Source organism: Mesoplodon mirus, assembly GCF_964341445.2.
Source record: "Mesoplodon mirus genome assembly, chromosome: 7".
Classification (NCBI taxonomy): domain Eukaryota; kingdom Metazoa; phylum Chordata; class Mammalia; order Artiodactyla; family Ziphiidae; genus Mesoplodon; species Mesoplodon mirus.
This window is the reverse complement of record NC_138983.1, coordinates 126,381,029-126,408,050: the sequence shown is the minus strand read 5'-3', so window position 1 is coordinate 126,408,050 and position 27,022 is coordinate 126,381,029. Positions and strand designations below refer to the sequence as shown.

General features: G+C 52.5%; 1 protein-coding gene across 2 annotated transcripts; it reads left to right on the top strand.

Annotated features, from left to right (window-relative positions):
* Positions 1-26,484, top strand: LOC309807122 (FXYD domain-containing ion transport regulator 6). 2 transcript variants are annotated; one of them, XM_082626378.1, is made up of 8 exons: positions 1-110; positions 20,672-20,734; positions 21,329-21,367; positions 21,488-21,562; positions 22,173-22,209; positions 22,996-23,045; positions 23,588-23,638; positions 25,257-26,484. In XM_082626378.1, the coding sequence occupies exons 2-7, from the start codon at positions 20,677-20,679 to the stop codon at positions 23,614-23,616; spliced, it is 288 nt and encodes a 95-aa protein (XP_082482504.1). In that variant the 5' UTR covers positions 1-110; positions 20,672-20,676; the 3' UTR covers positions 23,617-23,638; positions 25,257-26,484. The 2 variants fall into 2 exon arrangements, with proteins under 2 accessions (XP_082482504.1, XP_082482503.1); XM_082626377.1 differs by having other exon boundaries at positions 26-110; positions 21,332-21,367.
* The last annotated feature ends 538 nt before the right edge of the window (positions 26,485-27,022 follow it).

Sequence of the window (27,022 nt, the reverse complement as noted above, 5' to 3'; positions counted from 1 at the left end):
AAAAAGCGAAAGCCTCGCCCACAGCCCTGCCCACAGCCCCGCCGCTCCCAGGCTGCTCCGGACTCCGCGCATCCTCCTGGGATTGTCTCGGAGGGGACCGCGCCGTGCAGGTAAGTGGCTGCGGTGGTGGCAAAGTTGGGTTCTTCTTCCGGAGAGGGAGAGAGGCTGGGGTGGGGACAGATCGCGGGGCGCCGGGATGCTGCCAGGGTTGGTTTGTTTCGGTGGGTGTGAGCGGTCCGCGCCGGGCAGCAGCCGCCTGGGCCGCGGAAACCGGGAAGGGGATGGAAACCCGGAGGTGGTCGTCGGAAGAGAAGAGGGGCTGCCGAGGGGAGGCAGGCCGTGGCGGTGGGAGTGAAGGTGTTCTGGAAAGATGCTTGCCGCTACCTGGAGCTTGGGGCTACGGTTTTGGGAGAAGGGGAAAGGGCTGCTCTCCGCTGTGTCCAGGGGGTTTTCCTTTGTTACTTGGAAGCTTGGACTCTTTAAGTGGAGTGTGCGGAGGTGAAGAGAGGGAGGGGGCCGGCTGTGTGTGTGCACACATAACCATACAAAATGGAACTTGCTGGCTCGGTGCTTGGGGGACAGGGAGAGCTGGGGCTGGGCAGTGGGCACTGGGCACTGGGAATGGGGGCAGGTAAGGAAGGCTGATTCCAGGGCGTGGGGTTCATGAGAGTGTCTGCATCAATTTTCCTCTCCTCTTGTCTAACCAGTCCTAGCTTCTTCCAGGGGGCCCTGACACCGCCCCCCCCATTCCCTCCTTTCCTGGTGCCCAGCTCTCTTTCCCTGGCAGGCCTGGCCCTGGCACAGCCTTCCCCATTGTGTCTCTTGGGCTTCCGTGGAGACTTGGAAGGGCCGCCTGGGGCTACTGGCGCTCGCTTCTGGGCTCTTACAAGTGGTGGCTGGCAAAGGGAGCACCCGACGGTGGGAGCAGGGAGCAGCCACACTGGAGCAATGGGCCTGGCTAGGCCCCTGCTGCCCACCTCCAGACACGGCGGGCTGTGGCTGCCGGGGCTTCTCGCCATGAATGGGGCCTCTGTCTCCACTTGCTTTGTCTCCTTGGCGTTGTGGTCTCTGGCTGGGCCCAGATTTCCAGGTTTGGAGATGGATCAGTGGACAGCCCATGTCCTCTGTTGAAGGATCCCTCTGTGAGGGCCCAGTACCCTCATACTGTGTATGTGTGGATATGTATATCTGTTTCCGCAACTTAGCCTTTTTCACGTGACCTGCCCGGTAGTTGCCATGGAAACCCCTCTTCAATTCTCAGCCTCCCTCCTTTTCCTGCCCATTCTTTACCTCCATATCTCCTCCCCTCCCCCCAACATGGTTGCCTAGATACTGGTTATCCCTGACTTCTCAGAGTAGGAGACCTTGGAGAGCTAGCTAGCTCCCAGCTCAAACTGATGTGGCCCCTACCCCATCCAGGCCCCCCAACACACAGTACACGTCACAAACACACCCCAAACATATGCACACTTGCCACACCACCTACACACTCACACGCATACCGCACATCCTACTCGCCACACACACGGCATCGGCACACTACACACACATACATCATACCACATGTACACCACATAACACGCCAAATACACCATACATACACCACACCACAACACATCACCCCCAATGCCACACGTACACCCTGTCACTGTGTGTGCTTTCACGCATACCAGCAATAACATCCCATTGCTTCCCCAACACACACGCAGTACTTCTTCGCAATAGGTCTCTGGCTGGAAGAGAGAGGGCAGTTTCCTAGCTCTATGCCAAGGAGCATGTAGGGGAAGGCTCAAAAAGGCCAGAAGGAAACACCTCCCCAAGAACCCTGCAGAACAAGGTGGAGAGAAATGCACTTCCAGATTCCCTCAGAGGGCAGCCCCTCTCCTAGGTGCTAGATGCAAGAGGCTGGGCATGGACCAGAATTTAAATCTCTCCATGGCAGCTTTCTACCTGCCTTGACCCTGAGAAAGCCTGAGGCTCCTGGCCCCTCCTAGGAGTCTGGACTCTGCTGCTGAGTCTTCCTGCCTAGCAGAGGATCAGGCAGCTCTGGGACCAGCAGAAGGCTCTGAGCCTCCCCAGAGGAGGGAGGAAAGGTTGTGACTGTGTTCGGAGATCGATCGGAGATCGAGATCGAGATCGGAGAGGGAAGGGAGAGGAGACAAAGCCTCGATGGGGGCTGGGAGGAGAGGGGAGCCAGAAAGAGAGGAGCCAGGTGAGTTTAGAAAGTGTAGGTAGGGTGATGGCGGGGAGGAGGTCCAGGCTATCTTCCCTCCCCCAGGTACACCTTCCTGCTTTCTCCTTGTCTCCGCCAGCCACATCTGTGCATCTAGGAGAGGAAGTGGGTTTGCAGAGGGCTCCTGGATTGCCAGGGCTTTTCTAAGACCTGTCACTTCTCTAGGGGTCTCGTGGTAGTCACCGGAGGCAAGGGTCTCCTTCCTGGCCTCCTTGTGATCTCTGGACTGACTTAGGCCCCATTTCATTCAATCGTTCAAGGAATTGTGTTAAGTACTTACAATGTGTTCATTGCTAGGGCCATGAGGGTGAGATAGAAGACACTGTCCCTGACCTCAGAGTCCTAGATTTCTCAGAGCCGGAAGGGGAACATCCAATCAGGACATCATGTAGATGGGGAAACTGAGGCTCAGGGTCACACACCCAGCTGTGGCTGAGGCCTCTGACTCTTCAGCCAGGATTTGTGACCCCCATACTTCCTGTCCCACATCACTTGCCTTCTTTTCTTTATTGCCAGCAATCCTCTGGGGACCAGTATCCCTTCCAAAGTGTGGGTGCCCTAGTGGGTGGGGAGCCTGCTCCATCCTATTTTCTGGTAGAATGTGTCCAGGAGAGGGGGGGAGGAGGAGCAGTTCCCTAGACCCTGGAAACGCCTCACAGCCATAGGGAAGCCAGCCCACCAGATCCCCCATAAGTCAGAGCCCAACCCTGTTGGACCTAGCTGGCTGCCATCTGGATGGCAGACTGTGCCAGGCAGCCCCCAGGACTCACTGTCTGACAAATCACCCACCAGCTTCTGCCTGAACACCCTGGAGGAAGCAAACCAGTCATGACAGGCACAGCCCCTGGAGGCAGAGAGCCTGTAGCAGAAAGGCTATGAACCTGGAGACACAGACCCAGGTTGTAGTCCTGGCTGTGCTCCAAGGGGAAGTGCATTCATCCCACAGATATCCTTTTGGATGCAAACTGGGTTTCTGGCAAAAGTCAGAAATGGTTTAGACTGATCTCAAGCAACTGAAAGCCTCCACGATTTTAGATCTCTGTCTCCACATCCATCAGCAGAGGGCCTAGATTTCATGATTTCTAAGGCATTTCTGCCTCCTAATTTTTATAGATTGTACAGTCTTGAAAGAGATCCCTTTTCTCTCCAGGTGCCAAACTGTACTCATGATTTCATAACACAGGGTTGTAGCTGAGCTGAGCAGGAAAGGGGCTGGTCTCTGGTCACTCCAGAGAAGGCCTCCCCTTTCACCCCGTGGGCCAGGAGATGCTCAGGAAGCTCAGACTGGGCTTTTTTCTCTCAGGCTGCAGTAGCCGGTCCCCCTGGACACCATATCCACCTGGTCTCTTCTGCCAGGATGAAAACTGGGGCTGGGTGGAGTCTTGGGGGATGAGGTCCAAGGCCATCATTTGGTGGGTCTATGAATCCTCTGGACGGAGAGCCTTGGACCACCTGGAGAGCATGACGGGAGGTGCCGATCAGGGTTTTCTGTCTCTAATGAGAAGCAGGGTGTCTCTGGCCAAGACAAAAGCTTGAAACCAATTTGGCAGCGTCTTCTCTGCTCTGGAATGGGAAGGAGGAGGGGCCCCCTGACCTGGGAAAGTATGAAGTCAGCTTGGAGCTCACACAGGAACACACTTGTTACAAAGATGCGCGGGGGAGCGGGGCTGGGGCCCTGGGAACCAGGCTGGGACCATGGGAAGGTGGCTGCTGAGCTCAGAAGATCTGATTTGAAGCCAGGGATGAGGGAGGATCTATCTAGTTGGAATGACAGTGCCCCCCATGCAGCTGGAGGGGAAAGCCAGGCCTGGGAAGGGACAAGAGGCGAGGTCTTAAATTCATACAAGCCATCCCTTGAACAAATGTTAACTGAGTTCCTCCCCTATGCCAGGCCCTGTGGGCTTCCCAGGACCCACAGAGCTGTGAGAAAGTCAGATGCTGGTTTCATTCTCCGGGGCCCTCCTGCACCGGTAGATCCATCCATTAGCCCTGTCCCTCCCTCTCTCCCCAGCTGACTTCACCCGCACCTCCCCCGGGAAGGCCCTGCAACGTCCTTCTTCAACAAGCAGGGCCCCACACTTGCTCGTGTGTGGCTCACACTGGCACACACTCCCCCCTTCTCACACATACATAATCTCCATACCTAACACACAGGCATGAGCTCACAGGTTCCCAAGCACCCTCTCACCTCACCCCGGTGCAGTCTCTCGCCCAGACCATTGTGACCACCTCTTCCCTTCCACTTTCTCAGCCCCCATCCTTTTACCACTGATCTTGTGGGCCCATATGTCCGACCTCTCCATTGCCCTTTTTTTTTTAATTTAAAATATTTTTTATTTGTTTTATTTATTTATTTATTTTTGGCTGCGTTGGATCTTCGTTGCGGTGTGCGGGCTTCTCACTGCGGTGGCTTCTCTTGTTGCGGAGCACGGGCTCTAGGCACATGGGCTTCAGTAGTTGTGGCTCATGGACTCCAGAGCGCAGGCTCAGTAGTTGTGGCACACGGGCTTAGTTAGTCTGCGGCATGTGGGATCCTCCTGGACCAGGGATCGAACGCGTGTCCCCCGCACTGGCAGGCGGACTCCCAACCTCTGCACCACCAGGGAAGCCCTCCATTGCCTATTAATGAGGACAGGTGCCTGGCACTGGCCCTCGAGGCTCTCAGGAACTCGGCTGCAGCTACCTCTCCAGGCACCTTCTCCAGATGGTCGTCCTGAGCCTTGTACCTCCTACCTACCCTCTGCCTCCACTCAGGCCCTAACCGGAATGAGCTGTCTCACTCCAGCCAGCTGAGTAGGGGGTAGCGGCCTTTGGAGACGCACAGACTTGGGGTCTAATCTGGGTGCTGACGCTTCCTAATTTTCTTAACTCTTCTAAGCCTCAGTTTTCTTATCTGTCAAATGGGCATGAGGATTGAGCAGGGGTAAGCTATGTCAAGTGCTTCTTGGTGCCTAGCATATGGTAAACACTCAGTAGATACTAGCTGCTATAATAATAACAAGAGTAATAATAGTGACACATGGTTATTATTAGAATGACATTATTGTTGATTTAGCATCCTTTGAGGCTCCTCTCCAGTGCTCATTCTTTCAAATAGCTTTTCCTAATTCCCAGTAAACAGACAAGCTTTCCTCTTCCTGGTACCCCTGAAATGCTCGGTTGATTCTTCCCTTAGAGTACACGCCTACTGAGCCTTCATTTAGCTACTTATGTCCACGCCTGCTCCCCATACCCGCTCCCACCTCTTCAAAGGCAAGGTCTGTTTTTTTGCCCCAGACAGGGCCTGGCACAGTGTCAGACATGGAGAAAGCCCAGAGAGCATCTGTGAACTGAACATATGTGGGAAAAAGTCCTCACGCACCAGGGCACAGTGAAAGCCCACTTGTCCCTCTAAGCTCTCTCCCACCTGTCACTCCTACCCAGGTACCCACCACACATACCTGAGGGGTACATTCCTTTATGCCCATGTGTCATTTCAGTCCGCCTGTTCCTCTGGTAGAGTCTGAAAACTAAGCGTCAGACCCTATCGGAGGTCTGGAGGTGTTTAAGGGCTGAAGGCAATGGGAGGAAGCTGATTCATCACAGCGTTTTGGTGATTGGAGACCTGGAGAGCTGGCTGGAGGAGGTGGGGGGAGGGGAGCACTGAGAAAGTTTTAAAATTCCACACAGATCCTCAGGTTGTTCTGGGCTTAGATTGGATTATGACTAAAGGCATAATGATGCTGAAGCATCCATTCATTCAGTCATGGGCATTTACTGAGCAGCTACTATGCAAAGTGTTGGAGATTCAGAGATGCCTAGAATGTGCCTCTGCTTCCAAGGAGCTCACAGTCTGATGGGAGAGACACATATGGTCGTGATGGTGGTACCTGGAGACAGGCATGGGCCTGGGCTCTGTGGGAATTGGGGCAATGAGGTGTGTGGCAGGAGGGAGGGGACAGTGCATTTCCCGAAGCAGAGACAAACAAGGTCGGGTAAACCTCCACGCATGTGACGGGACCAGGCCGGGCAGGTTTCCAAGTATGCAGGCCCATGGGTCAGGGTGCATCTCTGTGTCATTTCTACCCTCAAGCAAGACAATGTGAGCATAGACAAAGTGCCCTGTAGGTTCAAACGCGCTGCCCAGAGCTGTGCTTTCAAAGGAGGTGGGCTGTTGAGCAGAGGCTGGAAGGGGCAGGTACTGTGGTCTGGCTGTGGGCAGGGTTACTCGGGCCTGGCCCCTGGGCCTCTGGCCGCTGCTCCGAGTTTCTGTTTCTGCCGCTAGGACTGTTCGTCTGGCCTCTCTTGAATGGGCCTTTGTCAGTAGGCTGCCCACCATCCAGACTCCCTGGAACTGGACTGAGATCCCTCCGGGGGCAGGGGCGTGGGCCCCTGGGCTGGCAGGTGGCAGGCCTAGTCCCGCTCCCTTACTCACTCTGGACAACTGTGTCACCAGCCTGTGCCGGGGTTGGCCGCACAACGCTGCCCTGTGTGCCTGCCTCTGAGGGCTGTTGGGACAAGCCCACAGGGTGATGTCTGGGATGGCGCTACAAAGACTGTCATAGTCCGCAGTGATGGGGGAGGGGGGAAGCAAGGCCCTCGGACCCTGCTGGTGGGCCAGCTTCAGGTCTCTCCAGGGAATCTTTTTAGAAACCAGGCCTGTGTTGGCGATTTGTGAATTCAGTGTGTCCGCTTCTAAGGAAAGGGTCTTATTTCTTTTTGTGGTCAGGTCTTTTCTTCCTTTGCCTCAGAAGTAATCCCACATTAAAGATAAAGGTGCCTCTGAGTTAAAATAGCAAGTTCTCTGTACGTGATAAAGGAGTTTTGTCCCTCCCATGCCCCCCGTGCAGCCGAGCTGGATTGGGTCTGGGCTCACGGAATGGGAAGAGCTTTGAGTCATGGGGACCGGCGGGCCCAGCCTCCAGCCTCCCAGCTGTGGGGTGCCCTCCTCCCTGATGGAAGGACGGTGGGTCAGACCCAGGGATGGGGCTACACAAGGAGGCCCTGCCAGGCCTGAGGGCCCTTGTGATGAGAGGGGCCTGGTAGGAAGGGGCCACCCTGGTGGCTGTCAGCAGCGATGCTGGGAGCCAGAGGCCCGGCCCTGCTTGTAAGGAGGTCCAGCTGCCCTGGGGCAGTGCAGGGAATTCAGTAAAGTGACAGCAGGCACTGTGAGCCCCTCGGCCTTTTAGAATGTCACCACCCTCTGCTCTCTCCTGAATCCCAGGCTTTGACTTCTCTCTGCTCTACAGCCCTTCTCTGGAATTTTATAGTTAGGCTATTAAAGAGAATAATTTATGTTTAGTGCTTTTTTTTTTTTTTTTTTTTTTTTTCTTTTTGCGGTATGCGGGCCTCTCACTGTTGTGGCCTCTCCCGTTGCGGAGCACAGGCTCCGGATGCGCAGGCCCAGCGGCCATGGCTCACGGGCCCAGCCGCTCCGCGGCACATGGGATCCTCCCAGACCGGGGCACGAACCCGTATCCCCTGCATCGGCAGGCGGACTCTCAACCACTGCGCCACCAGGGAGGCCCTTTAGTGCTTATTTGATGAGCGTTTAACATGCAAATCAAGGGAACACGTTGCATGTTCCTCTGAAGGCCACAGATCCATCAGCGACCTCTGGCTGGACCCAAAGCACTTGTTTTAAAAGGCAGCTTTAAAAGCCTTTGCTGGATTTGGGCTCTGGTCTGACCCACAGGAGCCCAGCCCCTATTACAGAAACATCAGACACCACCAGCAGGGCACAGAGCTCCACACCACTTGCCAGGAAGGTGAGCAGATGTGGGAGTGATAGGATGGGGTTGGGGAGCTGTTTTGTTTTTAAATGAATTAAAAATTTATTAAATTATTTTTAATAGACTGTTTAAAGAAAAATTTTAGATTTACAGAAAAACAGAACAGCTGGTACAGAGAGTTCCAATATAACCCTCCTGCACAGTTTCCCCGATTGCTGTCTTACATTCGTGTGGTACATTTGTTACAATCGATGAAATAATATTGCTATATTATTGTTAACTAAAGACCATGCTTTATTCAGATTTCTTTAGTTTTTCCCTAATGTCCTTTTTCTATTCCAGGACCCCATCCAGATAACTACATTCCATTTAGTTGTTATGTCTCTTTAGGGTCCTCTTGGCTGTGACAATTTCTTTTTTTCTTTTTTTTTTTTTATTATTACTATTTTTTTTTATTTTTTGCTTTATAACAAATTTAATCAGTTATACATATACATATGTTCCCATATCCCCTCCCTTTTGCGTTTCCCTCCCACCCTCCCTATCCCACCCCTCCAGGCGGTCACAAAGCACCGAGCTGATCTCCCTGTGCTCTGCGGCTGCTTCCCACTAGCTATCTACCTTACGTTTGGTAGTGTATATATGTCCATGCCGCTCTTTCACTTTGTGTGACAATTTCTAAGACTTGCCTTGTTTTTGATGATCTTGAGAGTTTTTGAAGAGGACTGGTCAGGTATATCGCAGGATACCCCTCAATGGGGATTTATCTGATATTCTTCTCATGATAAGACTGGGCTTATAGGTTTGGTGGAGGAAGATTACAAAGGTAAAGTGCGATTTTTATCACATCAGATCAAGGGTACATACCATCAGCATGATTCATCACTGCTGATGTTGACGGCGCTGGGTCTCCAGTCCCTTTTAGTGCCCCCACTTCAGCAGAGTTCCAGGGCCTGGTGATCAGAGCTGCACTTTCCACGCCTCGAGACAAACATCAATCTGGCAACCAGCACTAGCTGGCTGTCTGCACCGCCCCAGGTCTTACAAGTTGTGGACTAGCGCAGAGAGCTTCCAGGCAGGAGAACCTTATTAAAGAGAGCATTAAACCAGAATGTGCTGTGTGACAAATCAGTGCTAATGACAGGTCACAGCTGCTCTTAGTCTGGAGAAAGAAGCAGCCCATGGGCTGGAGTGGCAGTTGGACAAAGATAGCATTTTTCAACCTTGGCTACACGTTAGAATGAGCGGAGAGATTCTAAAAATTACTGATGCCTTGGTCCCACCCCCAGAGTTTAGAATTTGATGGGACATAGTTGATCCCCATTATTATTATTAGGAAAAAGCTCTCCATGGGATCCTGAGGTGCAGCCAGAGCTGAGAACCGGAATAAACAGGGGAGGGAAGGGCATTCTAAGTGGAGGGAACAGAATATACAACGACCTGGAGGTCGAAACACGCATGGCAGGGGATGGGAGTAGACCATCTTAGCTGAAAGTAATGGGAGAAAATACTGAAAGGGTAGAAAAGGGATAGACTTAGAGGTATTTATATGCCAGAATAAAAAGTTTTGGGGCTTCCCTGGTGGCGCAGTGGTTGAGAATCTGCCTGCTAATGCAGGGGACACGGGTTCGAGTCCTGGTCTGGGAAGATCCCACATGCCGCGGAGCAACTAAGCCCGTGAGCCACAACTACTGAGCCTGCGCGTCTGGAGCCTGTGCTCCGCAACAAGAGAGGCAGCCATAGTGAGAGGGCCGCGCACCGCGATGAAGAGTGGCTCCTGATTGCCACAACTAGAGAAAAAGCCCTCGCACAGAAACGAAGACCCAATACAACCGAAAATATTAAAAAAAAAAAAAAAAAGTTTTGATTAAAAAAAAAAATAGAATACGGAAGCACCATGATACACTTGAGTTTGGGAGAGAAGTGATCAGCATACCAGCAGCCCAGGGGAGCAGTGATGAGGGTCTGAACTAGAGCGAGCAATGGAAGAGAAGATGACAGAGATAGCGCAGGAGTCAGCGCGGCTGGGACTTTGCCACCGACACCACGTGGAGTTCGGCAGGTGGGGAGGAAACCCTGTGAACTCAGGTAAGACTGTAAGCTCCGTGAGGCGGGGACTGTGTTGCTGCAGCTCCCCCAGTGATGACTAAGGTCCTGGGCAGCAGTAGTCCATCAAGAAATGTTTGTTAATTTGGTTACTGGACGGATAATGATGCCACTCTTTCCAAAATCACACCTTGCTCCAAAATTATCCTCCTCTTCTCCACCAATTTCTCCACCTAAATGCAGGCGGATCGCAGCTCTTTGGAAAGCAATCTGATTAAATAACTCAGGCCGAGATATAAATAACTGTTAGGACTGTAGGTATTTACCTTTTAAACGAAGCATTTGGTTGAATTAAGAGCTCTCTCCTTGGGAGAATGTTGTGGGTGTGGATATAGTTTTGAGTAGGGGTGGTCTTTATTTCAGTTCTACACCCTGATCTAATTCTGAACCATACCAGCAAAGACGGGGATCTGCAGCTTGGCAGCCTGCTCTGAAAGGCTGTCAGTTGCTGGGCTGGTAGTTCTGCTGGCATCCCCTGTGAGCTTAGCTCCAATGGACAGGATGCCCTACAACTGGTCTGGGATGCTGTCTAGCTCCCTGCATAAATACACTGATGTTCTGCTAGGCAGAGAGCATCAGGGTGCCCAGCAGCTGCTGTGGGGAGACTGGGGAGGGAGAGAAGAGAGCCCGTGCTGGTGCTGAAGCTCAGCTGGCAGTGACAGGAAGACCTGTGAATAGCTGGGGGTCAGCGATGGCTGAAGGATATGCCAGGCCTCCTCCCGCCTCCTGAGGGGCTCCAGGGTCCCAGCCTTCACATCAGTCGTAGTGGACAGAACAGAGTTGAGCAGGAAACTGTGAAAGGGAAAAAATGACATAATACATGCCAAAGTTAAATAAAGCTCTTAAATTTTATTTGGGTTATTCTCTCCCGCTGGTTTTTCTCCCCTGGCCTGGGTAAGAACACTTCCGTCCAATGAGCCCTGCATGGTCTTGAGTCAAGGTCAGCATTTTGATTTCCCTTAGTCCCCATGCATTGCCACAGTTGCCAGGGAGGCAGCAAGGAAGAGTGGAAAGAGCCTAGCATGTGGCATCCACAGAATTAGGAGCCGATGCCAGCTGTGCCATTGTTAGCTGCAGGGCCTTGCACGAGGTAACATAACTCGGAGCCTCACCTTCTCTAATCTGTAAAATGGCAATGATATCCAACATCGCCTGCAGTTGTGATGTTCCTTTGAGCTAATGCTTGTGAAGTTGCCTGGTGAGTTGGGTGTCTTACAGATGTTTGGTGTTATCAACATCACCACCATCACCATCATCATCCCCTTCAGCTACCATGGGCAGGTAGCAGGAGCAGGGTTGGGTGGAGCGTACACAGCACCATCGGTCCCCCTTTGTCTTAATGACAGCCACAGGTACACTCGAGGGTCTGGGGCTGTAGGACAAGAGTCTCTGTGCTGATATATCTTGCCTCAACCTCCCTTAAATCCAAGAGGCAGGAGAACCAGGGTGCACAGTATCACAGTCTAGCAAAATTCTGCTCGGCCCTGCCCAGCAGGCTGCTTGGACAGCAGAGACCCTGTGTCTTCAACTGGGCAACTGTCCTACAGCCAGGGAGCGGGGTGAGATGTCTTCTCCCAGGAGCTGAAGCTGTCTGTTGACTCTCCTCCCCACGCCCTGCCCAGGGGCATTTTCCGTTCTCTGCTCTTTGGAGCACCGGTGTGACTGGGGCAGGCAGGGTATGGTGGAGGCACACAGGCAGCCAAGGATGGAGGCCCAGCCGGGGCCTCATGGGGAGGGCGACAGCATGGAGCCTTGCTTGATGTTTCTCCAAAGCAGATTTCTTTTCTCAGCAGTCTCCACCTCTCCTTGCTTTGTCACCGTGTCCATGTCTTGCTCGGTTTCTGCTGGGAGCTCCTCCCCTTGGCCAGCCTCCGTTCTGTCCTGCAGACTCTTCCTTTCTCTTCCCTTTGCCTGCCTGTCTCGCACTTCTCTTTGGGCCCCTCCCCGTTCAGCTGCTCTTCCTCTGGGGTTTCTTTCCTCTTCTGTCTCAGGTCCTCTCTGTCTTGCTTCTGTGTCTCTTGGTAGGGGCTCGCCCACTTTGGGCCGTGAGGATGTGGCCCCGTCCCTGCTGTCCCAGGCAGATCTGAGCTCCCCATGCCACTTGTTGGTGGCCCTGGGTGATGCAGCCTGTTTTTCTGGAGGCCGGAGAGGGCAGTGGCTCTGGGGAACCTTTTGCATCTGTAGAGCCCTGCTCTGCCTGCTTCCTCTGTGGGCTGAGGCCTGTCCCCCGCCTGTGTTGGGAAGTGAAAGGGGCCAACTGGGGCCTTTCCCCAGCTGTGTTCTCTGTATCTCTTCCCCATTTCCCAGGAGAAGCTAGATAATAAAGGTGGAAGCTGAGGAAAGAGTTGGGGGGATGATGATAGTATCAACAGTTGATACTTGAAAAGCAGTTGCTATTTACCAGGCAGGTTGCTCAGCTGTGACGTGGTCTCTTCATTGCAAATGACCCAAACAACACTGCATCTGCTCGGGGGCAAGGCAGGGATTACCGATTCATAGAGCCAGCCTGTGGGATGGGCAGAGCAGCGCTGGGCTGGGAACAGATGAGCTGGAGCTCACCCAGCCAGTACCCTGTCCCCATCTCTTCTCCCTGCTTCTCTCCCACGGGCTCTTCACCTGTGAGCTGCCACCTGACTTCCCCCGCCAGATCCCCCCACCCCCAGATTTCACAGCTTGGCTGCTTTGACCGTTCTTCCCTTGCTTCCGGACGATGTGACAGCCCCTGGGGGAATACCGAAGTCTCAAACCCAGTCCTTTTAGCAACAGGGGAGGGGCTGCGATTATCAGCCCCCAGTAGACCTATAGCGTTGGAGTGGGGGTCTGTCTCCCCTCCAGAGGGGAATGTGTGGGCAAATAACTGCCCATGCACAGAAGCTAGTTCATCTAATCCTCACAGCTCCTGAGATGCCTGTTATTATTCCTGTTTTACAGTTTCAGAAGAAAAGGCTCTGAGAGGTAGAGTGACTTGTTCAAGGCCCCAACGCCACCGGGTGGCAGAGAGGCAGGATGGTGGAGTGGTCCAAAGCGAGGACTTGGTTTGCAGGGCAGAAATAGAGGCACAGATGTAGAGAACAAACGTATGGACACCAAGGGGGGAAAGTGGCGGGGTGGTGGTGGGATGAACTGGGGGATTGGGATTGACATATATACACTAATATGTATAAAATAGATAACTAATAAGAACCTGCTGTATAAAAAAAAAAATTTCAAAAATTCAAAAAAAAAAGCGAGGACTCGGGAGCAAAGACTTTAGACAACTTGCTTAACCTTTCTGGCCTCAGTTTCTCCATCTGTATAATGGGAATGATCATCATCAGAGCCATTTCCTAGAACTACTGTAAGGATTGAATGAGTTAGTACATGTAAACCACTTAGAACAGTACTTGGCATGCCATGAATGCCTAATAAATATTAGGTATTGTTATCACAGAGCTTCACAGTTTACAAAGAACCTGCACATATATTATCTCACTTGACCTTTATAATAGCCTTGGAAAGTGGGCAGGGGAGTTGGCTGATCCCCCACTGCCCCCGACACCATGCTCTCACCTCTGACCTAATCAACTGCATAAATCCCATAATCTGTTACCAAACAAATCACCCTCTCCAGTGAACAGCTCTCTATCCAGCAAGGGAACAGAAATTCTCTTTGGGGGTGAGCTGGCAGCCACTGTCCATGCTGCTCTCTCTTTCTCTCGTGAGTATGTATGAAGCCAACAGGGTTAGAGGGCGTGGTTGGTAAATGTTCACCCAGAGGCAGGAACCCCCTCTTTGCAGAGTTCATTTGATTCTCTCAGGGGGCTGAGCCTTGCAGCCTAAGCCCACTGGACTGGGACAGGAGTAGGGAACAGGGTGGCAGTTGCTTGGGAGGTAAGCCCTCTGGGAGCAGCAGTGTAGGTGGTCCATCATGGCCCTTTGCCCCTGAGTGGGTGTGAGCCCTCCCCTGGGATGTGGGGCCGGGCGGGCTGGAATCCAGGACTCACAGCAGGAAGATTACCCTTCCTACCCCCAGCAGGGAAGTTTGGGATCCAGCTCTCCCTCCCCAGGGGACTGCTCTTTCTCTGCCTCAATATGTTTCCCTTTAAAATGGATTTGATGGTAACACATATTTCATAGGCTACTTTGAAAGATTAAATGAGAATGAACATTTAAATTAGTAAAAATAGCACCTGACCTGTATGCTGTTTATCGTGATTATTATTATCATTTCTTATATCCAATCCAGGCCCCAAGCTAGGCTTCAAATACGGGCTTCCCATCCCAGAGTTTTCATTTCCTCCCATTTCCTTCTATAGTGTCCACAGAATGATTCCAGTGCCGCCCGCAGAGCTCTGTCCCCACCCCCGAACTCCCACCGGCACCTTGCTTATTCCCACTGCCAAGCTCATTGCTGGTCGACTCACCCGTCTTGGCTCCACCTTCCCTTTCACACTGCGGTGCAGGCTGCTGCTCCCCGGAAGTATGCAGTGTGAGTGGGGCTGGGCTTGTGTAGCTGCAGGAGCTCCAGCCCTGAACATCCCTGAGGTTCATGTCCTCCAGCCATTGGCTCCAGGGTCCTGCTTCATGCAGATGGACCTGGGGTCTCAGGCACACTGGCCTGGGGGGCAGCATTGCACGGGGGCTTTTACAGGCCAGTAGGCTGCAGCTGTTTCTTGCAGCTATTATGAGGAAAGGGAATTTTGAGCCTTCCAGAAGGAGCCAAGATGGAGAAGAATCACCTTGCATTTTACAAAAACAGATGATGAAACTTGGTCATGGCTTTGGGTCACTGTTTGCTTCGAGGTCAGAGAGTGTAGGGCACACAGTGGGGGTTTGGGGCCATGGTGCAGTCCCTACCTCTGTTCCAGGCCACTGGTCACATGGGTCACGAGGTGAGGGGCAAATACTTGCCATCCTGAAAGCAGCCTGGTGCAGAGAAGGTGGAGTGGAGTGCTGGGCTCAGCCAGGAAGGACCCCAAAAAGCCCTCTGGAGCGCTTCCAGACAGAGCAGTCAAGTAGGTGATGACTGTCCTTTTGTTCTTTGCTTTCTTTTTCTCCTGTACATAAAACCCCAAGAGAACTTTGAGCCAAAGCATCTAAGTTGGGAAGCAAAAGGGGATGAGCCGTTTAGAGAGGAAAAGGGCAGCTGCATGTGAGTGGAGGCAATGGTTTGCTTGAGTGCCGAGGATGCCTGGCTGCCCAGCAGGGATGGGGAGCAGGGCGCTGAGGGGTTGCCAGAGAAGATCAAGGGGAACATTCCAGCCTGTCCAGCCTGGAGGCATCAGGACACTGATGTTCTCATAAGAGCACAGCGCATCCCAAAGCCAGCGCAGGGGGTGGGCCTCATCTGTTTGTGCTGACCACTCCCCCGAGCCTCATTCCTGAGCACGTGTGATAAAGACCGAGAGTGCCATTCACGGTGGGCACCCGCGGCCCTTTCATAGAATCCGAGGCTAAAGAGGCCTGAAAGGGCTGCCAGAGCCAGGCCCCTGTCTCCAAAAAGATCTGAACACAAATAGATCAGACTCCCTGCCCTCTATTTTCCTCCCAAACAGTAAGACTTACTAATGTCTTAGGAATATAAAGAATCTACCTCTTTGCCCATAAATCAGACCAGTTTGTCTGATAATTTTTGGTCCTGGGCCTTTTCTGTTTTCAGTCCTTAGCCTGGTCTTAGACCATTCAGATCCACGCTACGTTGATACCTACCTGCACCAAACTCACCCACACAGCACAGCCAGGATAATCAGAAAGGACTATTCTGACCATCTCTTTGCCCCCTGTTGAGAGAGTGAGGCGTTGGGCTCCAAGCCTTCTGAAGGCCCTTTCTGGACGTGGTTCCATTACTCGCCTTCCCTGAAGCCAGCACTGCTCCCCGACATCTGACCAACCAAAGGTGGTCTTTTTTTTTTGGTGGTTTTTTTGGCCGTGCCACGCGGCATGCAGGATCTTAGTTCCCTGATCAGGAATCGAATCCGTGCCCCCTGCAGTGGAAGCGTGGAGTCCTCACCACCGGACCGCCAGGGAGTTCTCCAAAGATGGTGTTCTCGTGGAGAGCCCAGGAGGCTGGCAGTACTCTTCTCACCGCCTCACTGCCCTCGTCACCCACATTCCTAGAGGTGCCGTGTCTTCTTTCCTGGCTCCGGCTGGGCTGCCCGAGGACTCAGGCATTGCTCAGCCTTCCCTGCTGCCCTCATTGTGCTTCTCTCCTCCAGCCCTGGCCTGCCCACTGCCCAATCCCAGCAGACCAGAGCAGTAGGCAGGGGCTGGAGGCGTGGGTTCTGGGCCTGGCTCTGCCCCTGACTAGCTGGATGTATTGGCTGCATCACTCCTCTTGGGGCCCCAGTCTCCTCAAATAAAAAGTAAGAGCTTTCATCTCAGTCATTCTAACTCACCGGCATTCTGTGATTCTAACTCCGTTTGGTAAACCTCAGATCTTGGTTATATCCTATTTATATACAGTGGAATTTTCTTTTAACCAGCTTCTTTGTCGCAAAGGTTTGGATACCTCATAGGCTAAATCATACAATAACGTGTCTAGGGTAACCTGTTAGCTTAAACACTGGGGCTCAGGCATTCTGTGACCCCATAAAAGGCTCCCTTCTGGCATGTCCTGTCTGGAGGGGGACCTCATCTTTCTTTGGGGATCCTGCCAGTACCCAGGCCTTGATGATACCCCTGGGCATGTTTTTGATGGGCTGAACCCAAAGAAAGGCAAGCAGGTGGGATGGAAGGGATGGGAGGTGAGGCCTTGGGGGCTGAGTGAGACAGAGATGAGGATGAGATAATGATGTTCCACTGTAATTTGGAGCCTATGCATTTTAAAGGGAGGTCATTTCTGAGTTATTTTCACAATAGAACTGGGTATTCTGATCTACCTCACTGCTGCATGTAATCAAAAATAACATAACATGATGCTATATCATCAACTAGTGGCTTCTCTTTCTGAGCAGCTTTTACCCAGCAATTATGTGAAATTATGTGACTCAGTATGGAAAGATAATCACCGGAGAAACTCTTCTGATTGCTTTCTCCTGCACATGCAGAAAAGCAAGTGTGCAGACAGCAGAAAGATAGGGAGGAAAATTAACATGGATGTGCTATTGCTGCCCAAATTGTCAGCTGTTTACCAATGTAGAGATAAATGAGAGCATGGAAAGGAGGAGAAAAATGAATGGAAAATCAATTCTTTCTCAGGAGATGCTACTGAGGAAGCAAAATGCGACTGGTCCCATTTTTGGGGAGGATGATCTGAATGATCTAGAGTTCAAGACTCCCCATCTAACAGTGATGATTTCGCCAGAGTCCCATCCCAGGGAGCCAGGTCCTCAGGCACCCCCAGGTAGGGGGTCCATGACCTCACATGCACAGGAAGCTAAGGTAATATTCCCGAATGCCCTCTCCCAGCTCCACCCAATTCTGCCTTGCTTTTCCGTCTTCCAAAGATCCCTCCCTCCTTTCTTCCATCTACTTCTTAAACTCTGTGGCCTGGAAATGAGATGTACCACTTCTACCACCTCTTAATCTCCCCCTCCCCCTAGCCAGCCCCAGGCAGCCCAGCTTCCTTGCTGGGATAAAGGAATGTGTGGGAACTGGGAGGGTGTAGGACACAGAGGGGCAGCTGTGTGCGAGGGAGGGAAGGCAGAGAGTCCCTTGGTGCATCAGTGAGAGAAAGGCGTTTTGTGTCCCGTCAGAGGCTCTGTATGTGTACTTGGCCACTCGACTCGGGGGCAGTGCCAGGGGTACCAGCGGGATTTTAAAAAATGGGTGTGGGGGGGACAAGAGGCACCCTGAGGAAGCTTGTGCTGAGGTGTGGCTGGTATAGTCCAGGCCTGGGCAGCAGCTTGACAGAGCGAAATTGTCCCTTTTCAAATCTGTAACAGTATTTCTTTCAGCTCACTGTAACTTGATCAGGAATGTTTTCTTTAGAATACAAAGACAGGTCTTTACTCTTTAGCCTGGCATTCAAGATCCTCTAGAGGCTGTCTCCCAACTGTCTTATCAGAATTCTCACTACCCACACCCTCATGCTTTACACAACCCGATTATTCACTGTTTTGGAAGGTATCTTACTCTAGGAATGGCAAATACTTTGCAGATGGCTGTCACGGCCCCCTCCCTATGTAGACATTACTAATGGATGAAGGCCCTCTCTCCTGCCCCACTTCATTCAGAATCCTTCTGAGGAAGCCACTAAAGGCGGCCACTATTTTTTTTTTTAATTTATTTTTGGCTGCATTGGGTCTTCGTTGCTGCACGTGGGCTTTCTGTAGTTGCTGATACACCAGAGCCCTCTGCTTTCAAACCTTGCCGCCCTGTCCTGTTCACCTGTTTGTCCCTTGCAGAACCCAGGATCGTATAACCCCGTCTAGGAATTCAGTGTGTATGTATGTGGGGGGGTTAACTTGAATGTGAGCATCTATGGAGGCCACAACAGTGAGAGGCCCGCGTACCGCAAAAAAAAAAAAAAAAAAAAAGTACTGATACATGCTACAGTATGGATGAACCTTGGAAACCTTATGCTAAATGAGAAAAACAATGCAAAAGGACATGTATTTTATGATACTTTTATATGGAATGTCCAGAATAGGCAAATCCATAGTGACAGAAAGTAGATTAGTGGTTGTCAGGGACTGGGAGAAAGAAAAAATGGGAAATGACTGCCAGTGGGTACCGGCTTTCTTTTTGAGATGATGAAATGTTTCTTAGTGCTGATGGTTGCATAGTTTTGTGAATATACTAAAAATCATTGAATCATACATTTTAAAAGGATGAATTTCATGGTATGTGAATGGTATCTTAATTAAAAAAAACTTTTTTGAAGAAGAGCAAGGGACTAATTAAAAATATATATTCAGGGTACTGTTTACTTCTGGGAGTAAGGCGGAGGGATGGGTTGGAGGAAAATAGAAGTAAATGTAGCAGTACGTATAAAGTTCTAGTTCTTAAGTTACTTAATGGGTGTTTCCTTTATGTTTCATTACATGTGTATTACATATATATATATATTTTTAAAATTTTATTTATTTATTTATTTACCTATCTTTGGCTGTGCTGGGTCTTCGCCTCTGTGCGAGGGCTTTCTCTAGTTGCGGCGAGCGGGGGCCACTCTTCATCGCGGTGCGCGGGCCTCTCACTGTCGCGGCCTCTCTTGTTGCGGAGCACAGGCTCCAGACGCGCAGGCTCAGCAGTTGTGGCTCACGGGCCCAGTTGCTCCACGGCATGTGGGATCTTCCCAGACCAGAGCTCGAACCCGTGTCCCCTGCATTGACAGGCAGACCCCCAACCACTGTGCCACCGGGGAAGCCCACATATATTTTTGTACATATAAAACGTACTACGAAACTTAAAAGAAATGTACTACGAAACTTAAAAGAAATACAAATATTAAATGAAGTAGCATTCAAGGCAACTGACTGCCTGATGAGAAATGCTCCTTGAGTTGGGAATCCAGAGTTCTGGGTCTGTGCCTTGGCCTGACTCTGGATGGAGCTGTTCTGACCTCTGCTGGCTGGGAGGTGAAGGGCAGCTGGGGGCTGCTGGCTGTGGGGCCGGAACGGAATAGGGCGTGAACCGACAGAGCAAGCATGGTCCTGGCCCCTAGGCAGTGTGCAGGGGGTTAGGCCGCTGCCAGCCTCACCCCACTAAAGAAAGAGCAAGCAGCCTTGGGCTTTCGTGTTTCGGGTTTCATTCCCCTTCCCCCTCTGGCTCTTTACCACACTCCTTTAATTAAGCCCAGGAATGAGGTGTGTGTAACTGCACCGAAATCCATCCCTGGGAGGGACCAACCGGCCCTGCCCTCTGCCTCCATCCAGGGGCCACTGACCCCAGAGGCCAGGGGCTTGAGCTCATGAGCAGAAGTCTCAGGCCCTTTCTGGGGAAGGAGAGGCCAGGGCGCTGATGCTCAGAGAACACGTCTCTGTGCTCCCTTTGTTTAATCAAACCCCCTATCTGGAGGATTATGAACTAAAGTCTATAGGAAGAGTTGACCTGGGCACTTTGGAGGTGAGAGCGTGAGGGGTACCTTGATGGAGAGCTGTCAGCATTTCAGGGTTTACTCTAAAGAGTCCAGGAAACAGCAGGCCTTCCTCCCCAACCCCTGGCTCACCTGCCCCATTTAATCTGATAGAAAGAAGAACTTCCGCCAGTGGGTCTCGGTTGTAGGGAACCAGGCCAGAAAGTCCCAGACATCTTAATGAGCTAGAGATGGCCACGTCTCTAGGTGGCCCAGAGAGGAGGACACAGGTGACATGATCTCCCAAGCCCTTGGGGTTTTATGACTTTGGCACCAGAGAGGCAGCTGGGCAGAGGCGTTCCTGAGCTGCGTTGGGATCCAGCCTGTGCTGCTCACTCGCTACCATGAGTGTCCTTTCACCCCCTTAACCTCAGGCTCTTCACCTGCAAAATGGGATAGTCACAGTGCCTGCTAGTTGAACTGATTCTGTTGTAATTGAACTCAGGCGTGCAGAGCACGCCATAAGGAGTCTATAAATGTCAGCTGCTTTGGCTTTGTTGTCTGACCTCACACCGTGTGGAGAGAGCTCAGAGTCGGGGTGGGAATCCGATGGGGGCCCCCGCTGGGCTGAGGGTTAGAGTGGGGAGTCTCCTACCCAGAGAGTCATTTTCCTTCCTCCGTCCCCAGACGCCATGGAGGTGGTGCTGCTCTTCCTGTGCGGCCTGCTGGCCCCGGCGGTCCTGGCCAATGGTAAGTACCCCTTTCTGGTGGAAGGTCCAGGCCCTTTGGGACACTAGGGTTGGGGGGCTCTCAGATTCTACATGTCTGACCAGCTGTCTCGCCTTTAGTCAGCAAAGAAAGTCCTGGAAGGTGGCAGCTAACACAGCCCCTATTCCAGCCTGCCCACCTCTCCCCATGGGCTCCAGCCCTCAAGCCCACCAGATCCCTGTAGACTTTTAACCTGAACTTTGGGAGTCAGACTTGTACATCAGTCTCTAGATTGTGCAAGTCACGTGTCCTTCCATGGTCTTAGTTTCCCCACCTATAACAAGAGGAAAATAGACCCTGCCTTTTGATGATGACGTAAGATGAAAAGGAGCAATAAATGTGGATGCTGTGAATGCAGACTCTGATTGGTGCTCTGAGCTGCACCTGCCTTTGGCTTCTAGGCTGGCCCTGGCAGGCAGGCCCACCCTTCCGTGCTTCTCTGGGCATCTCTGTTTCATGGGCCCTGTTTCCCAGGAATTCCTTTGTGGGGAGTGAGACCTGTGAGACAAGGTAGGATATTTGGGAATCAGGATGTGTAGCTGTCTCCCCCTTGACCACACCTGTTTGTTTTTCTAGCAGCTGAGCAGGAGAAAGAAAAGGACCCTTTTCATTATGGTGAGCAGGGATGGCGACCCTGGGTGGGGAGGGGGAGGCACAGCCCCATCTAGGGGTGGGGATGGACACGCTCTCCCTGGCCCTTCCCCTCTTCTTCTCTCACTCTTGTTCCTTTGGCAGACTACCAGACCCTGAGGATCGGGGGATTGGTGTTTGCTGTGGTCCTCTTCTCGGTGGGGATCCTGCTTATCCTAAGTAAGTTTGTTCGTTCCTTTGTTCACTCTAAGGGCAATGTTTGCAGCTGTGAAGTGAGTGGCGAACAGTGTAAGAGACTGGCGGTTCTCTTTCCTGGAGAGGGAAGGAGCCTGTCTGTCTTCCTAGTTATCTCCAGGGCCTAGTCCACTGCTGGGCACATAATAGGTGCTCAGTGAAACAGTGAAGAATGAACAAAATAAGTGCTCGATGAAAACAAGCACAGATACGAAGGGGCGGAGGTGGCTGTCCCCGTGCTGTAACCATCAGGGCGCGAGTGGGGGAGTCACAGGAGAGGAGACAGGGGCTGTCCTTAGAGTGCTCCGAGGGGTGTGCCCCTGCGTGCGTTTCCCCTCGTGAGCCTGGGCTGCGCGGAGCTGTCTGCGTATACATGGTCAAGCAGACAGTGGTGCTGTAGCCATCCAAGCTGCTGACGGTTGAACCTTGGCCTCCGAAGAGCCCTGCTCCAACCAGGGATCGCCGCATGCAGCTGTGCAAACCGTGCAGTGCCCAGGAGTCGGGGCTTCTGTTCACACAGTCCCACAGACTCACCGGGCAGCCCTGCTGTGGCTAAGCCAGGACATTGACCTTGGATAGTTTCTTTGCCTTTCAGGTCGCAGATGCAAGTGCAGTTTTAACCAGAAGCCGCGGTAAGGATGCCATGGCTGTGGACATCTGGGGTGATGACGCTAAGAGGGGACAGGGAGGGGCCTGTGGTGTGTGACCCCAAATGAGTGTGCTTGTGGATTCTTGTCTCAGAAACAGGCTGTGTGTGTTGGGGTAGAGGTGGAAGTTTTGAGGATTGTCAGGCAGCCTTTGGGGCAAAGGAGAGGTCAAAACATCAAGGGTTAGCCCATCCTTCTTTTTTCTGATGTATGTGTGGGGTGGGGGAAGGGGAGAAGATGCTGGATCCTTGTCTGGAGGCCCTTGAGTTGGGCTCGGGGGAGGGGAAGCAGAGGGCCTCCGGGCCTCTCTTGAGATCTGTCTCCTCTCTTCAGGACTTGTGACACTGCCCTGTGGTCACCTGCTCATGAGGTTCTTTGAGCTTTGTGGAATCTTGGGCTTCCATTCGCCCACCCTCTACCTCCACCTAAGGGCACAGCCCATTAGTCCACCATGGTAACCCAGGGCAGCGCTGGACCTCAGGAGTCCAAAGTCTGTGGCAGGACACAACCCAAGACCCCAAGCAGCCCTAGGCCATCTCTTCCCAGTACTTAGCTCTCTCAGGGGCCGACACTGAAGGGTGCCTGTAAGTTCCCCTGACTACATCCCCTTTGGCCCTGGCCTCCCCCGCCCCATGAGCCCCATGGTGGAGAATGATCCACCATGACTTGGAGGAGACGGATCCCAGGGCCCTGCCCCAGCAAGGTGAGTGGCGATGCTCTCTGGGTTTGCCCTGGAGACCTCTGACGGGCTTGCATTTCATCCTCTTGCAGGGCTCCAGGGGACGAGGAGGCCCAGGTGGAGAACCTCGTCACTGCAAATGGTAAGTGTCAGGACCACCCGCCCAGGTGGGATGGAGGGAATGGGCAAGGGTTCTCCTACAGCTTGAAGGTCGGGGACGGTTGCCAGGTGCTGTCGTCTCTTGAGCGCTGGCCGGTCAGACATGCTTCCATAGTGCCAGAGTGGGGGGTCCCCGGGGCCTCTGCTCTGCGTCACTCCCTCACCTCCACCAACAGGCTGCTGCTCCTGACGGCTGCTATTTACAGGGAATCTGCTTAGTGTTTGGCATGATACAAAGTGCTTCACTTCTCATGTAATGGGCGCACAGCCCCATGAGGTAGGCGTCACTCTCCACATTTTACAACCAAGGGCCTCAGAAAAGTTAAGGAACGTGCCAGGTTCTCTAACAAGCGAATAACAGGACAAGGATCTGCCCCAGGTCTGTCTGACTCAAAATCCACGTGACTCACCTTTGCTGTGCGGGTCAGGCTCCCCCAGAGACAGGCACAGTCACGGCTGCGGCAGGGGGTGGCCCGCCGGGGTGAGGGGTTCATGCACTGCCCTCCATTCTGGTTCTCTTTCCAGCAACGGAGCCCCAGAAAGCAGAGAACTGAAGTGCAGCCCTCAGGCACAAAGGTAAGATGCTGTCTGCCTGCATCTTCCTGTCACCATCACTGTTCTGACTGAAGTCCGGCCGAGGAGTCATCAGGGAAGAATTGGGCTAGCTTTTGCAACGCGCCCAGCTTTTATTATGAGCTGGAGGCTCATATTTATCAGGAGGCTCGTGTCTGAAGGGTGATGAGACGGACGGATTGAAACCTCCCAGGTGTACCACACACACACAGAATGAGCAGTCGGGAAATAGAGCTTCCATACCAACCCAGCGGTCAAGTTGATAGGGTGCCATCCTAGCTACCACGTGGGCAGGACTTGGGAGAGAATTAGAGTCAGTGAAATACTCCTAATATCAAAGTAGCATAAAGACAATGGCTTTCAGTGATGATTCAGAGAGTACCTTCAGGCCACTTTTTAAAGTTAGCATTTTATTTTTAAACTTTCCAACCCTACGTAAAAGTCGGGAGAATAGTATATGACCCCCCCCCCCATTACCGGCATTATCAGTTCTTGCCGTTTAGGGGCACTGTTTTTAGTTCTATTTAGTATCCGTTTCCATTGTTCATTATATCAACAGTAATGCAGGAAAAGTAATAAATGCTTTACAGTTTTCAAAATGCTGCCACAAACACAAACTCACTGAAGCCTGCCACAAGATGTAAGAAGGACAGGTAGGGTTTAGCCCCATTTTATAGATGAAGAAACTGAGGTCAGAGAGAGTAGCCATACGTATAGTAAGTAACCGGCTGGAACTCGAGCTCAGGGCTTTGTAGTTGAGTGCTGCATTTCACTACACCCCTCTGCTCCTGCCCGTCTCCCTTTATAACATACCCTGGAATATACTGGGGCGTGGCAGGGATCAGTCTTCCATCAGCTCACTTCTGCCTTTTTTTCCACACAAATAAGGGATATACTTTATCCTAAATTGTAAGTTAAAGGAGATTTCTGGATGTAAAATGCCTGACACACCAGCTTTTACCATCGTGGTAATAACACAGGGTACTTGTGGAGCATTTGAATTCTTTCCTAAGGGTGGAAAGAGCGGGGCTCATTACCTCCTGTCTTCTGGCTGGGCCTCGGGAAGGTTAAAGATGCCTCAGTTTGACGTGGCCATAGATCCAATCCAGGAGGCAGGCATCCCAGCTGCAGCTCGGTGTTCGGTCTATGTCATGGCAGCTGGCAGCTCAGAATCTGGGGAGCAGTGTGGGAAGGCTCCAGGGAGAGAGCCTTGAGCCAGCAGTTGTCTTTTTTTAAAAATTATTTTTATTTTTTTAACTAGAACTTCCTCGGAAACCCTGTTTTCCTGAGTCTCAGGACTGTGAGCAATTCTTGGAGGTGTCCTGAGATAGAAACCCCGGGTTTAACAATTTCCTTTCCACATCTACCAGGTTCCATCCCCCTGAGAGAGCCCCTCTCCTGAGCTCCACGCCCTCCTCCACCTTCATCTCCTGGCCCTGCTTCTCAGACTCGTCCTCCTTGATTTACTGAGAACCAGGCACTTAGAGTGGGTCTCATCTTGGGAGTTTCCGTGGGCAGAGGGTCTGTCCTAATTAATGGCTGGGGGACGAGCAGGTAAAGAGTTTTGAAAGGAAGCCAGAGTTTCGTTTTAATTTAAATTCTCTCTCACTTCAACCTCCAGAACCTGAAGGCAGCTGCTTGAACCTTTAGATGCAAATGCTGATGCTTAAGAAAAACGGCCACTTCAGCAACAGATCTTTCCCCGGGAGAAGCCAAGAACTTGTGTGTCCCTCACCCGCTCCCCAACCCCTCGACACCTGTCCTCAACTTAATGATGCAACCCCTGCCTCCCTGCAGCCTGTGGTCTCGTCCCCCTCCTGTGACGTGTGTCTGGGTGTGTGTGTGTGTCTGATGACTGTGGTCTTCGTGGCTGCTTGTTCGTGGATGACATTGTATCTTAGTGAACCTGGCCCCACTTTCCTGGGCAGGAGCTGAGCCATGTGGCTGTCAGCTCGTCTCTGCTCTCCATGGCCCCATCACCTTCCACTCCTGGGAGTCTGCTTTGTCCCTAAGAGACCAGTTCCTTCTCTTGATTTAGGGGTGGATGGAGGGGCTGGGCACGGGCGGAGTCTGCGATTGGCTTGGGACTTGGGAAGGTTTACATCACCTTTGTGATCCTTCTACATGGCCCGTCTTCACTCCTTTTATAAGAACCTTGCTTCCATATTTGTCCCTGGACCAAGTCTGTTCTGAGGTCTCTTGGCAGTGGGAAGTTCCCAGCAAGGAGCTGATGAGCCCGCTTTGCCCTCGGGCAGCTACACCCCTTCCCTGGTGCCCATCTGCCCCACCTTACTCCGCCCCTGGGGAACGTGCCCCTTGCATATCTTCTCAGCAATAACCCCGTGGGCTCTGGAACCCTACCCCCTTCTCCAGCCTTCCCTGCTCCCAAGATGCCCATCTACAGCCCAGCTCGTCTGGACTCAGACTCCTGTCCCTGAACTGGGGCTCTGGCAGGTGATGGCTGAAGGGGTGCATTCAGCTGGGGCCGGTGCTCTGGGGAGGGGCAGCTGGGAGAGCAGGGGTCCTTTGCTTCTCTGTCCACATCCCATTGGCCAGGCAGCAGCGGGGGCTCCCGCACCCTCTGCTCGCCTGTCACTGGCCAAAACGGCAAGTGCAGCGGCTGTGCTGCGGGTTAGGGACCCGGCAGGGCTCCGCACAGCCCTGCTGCAGGGGGAACAGCACGAGGTCGAAGCTGGTGAAGAGAGTGGAAAATCAGACCCCGCCCCTCCCGCTCATCGTGTTCTCGTGGAAACTAACCAAACCGTGCCGCTGTGACCAGGACTGCTGTTCTCTGTGTCGTGATCTCTCCTCAACAACGACGAAAGGAATAAAATACCACTTGTTTCCTAGTGGCTCTGAGGTGCTTTCCTTTCTGTGAAAGAACTTGAATATTTGTAGGGCCTGTGGTGCTTGAAGGGCTAAAGGGACCGTGTCCTTGGTCAGAGGGAGGAGGTGGCAGCTGCAGGGCCAGGGGGGAGGTGTTTTATTTCCGGGGGGGTGTTTATTTCCGGGGGTGGGTTTATTTCCGCTGCTTGACCACTTAGCTCCTCCCCTGCTTCTCCTCGTGCCTCCCCTTCCTCTCCCCTCCTTTACCCGCACCCCTTCTCCTCACCCCTGCCTCCCCCTGCTTCCGCCCTGGTCAGTGGGTTCAGGCTCCACCCCATAGCTGGACCTGTGCCTCCCACATGCCCTGGAGAGAAGGGAATCACGATGGCTTGACCGAGGGCTTGCTGGCCTGGAAGGAAAGGTTCTCACCTGTCCCTTTGGTCAGGTCTGGGGCCACTACCTAAGGACTTGACAGAGAGGGGTGTGGGTGGGTTACTTGGGTTATGATCAAAGCCCTTTTACCCTTTCATCTTTCTCTAAACCCAAATACCCCCTCCTCTG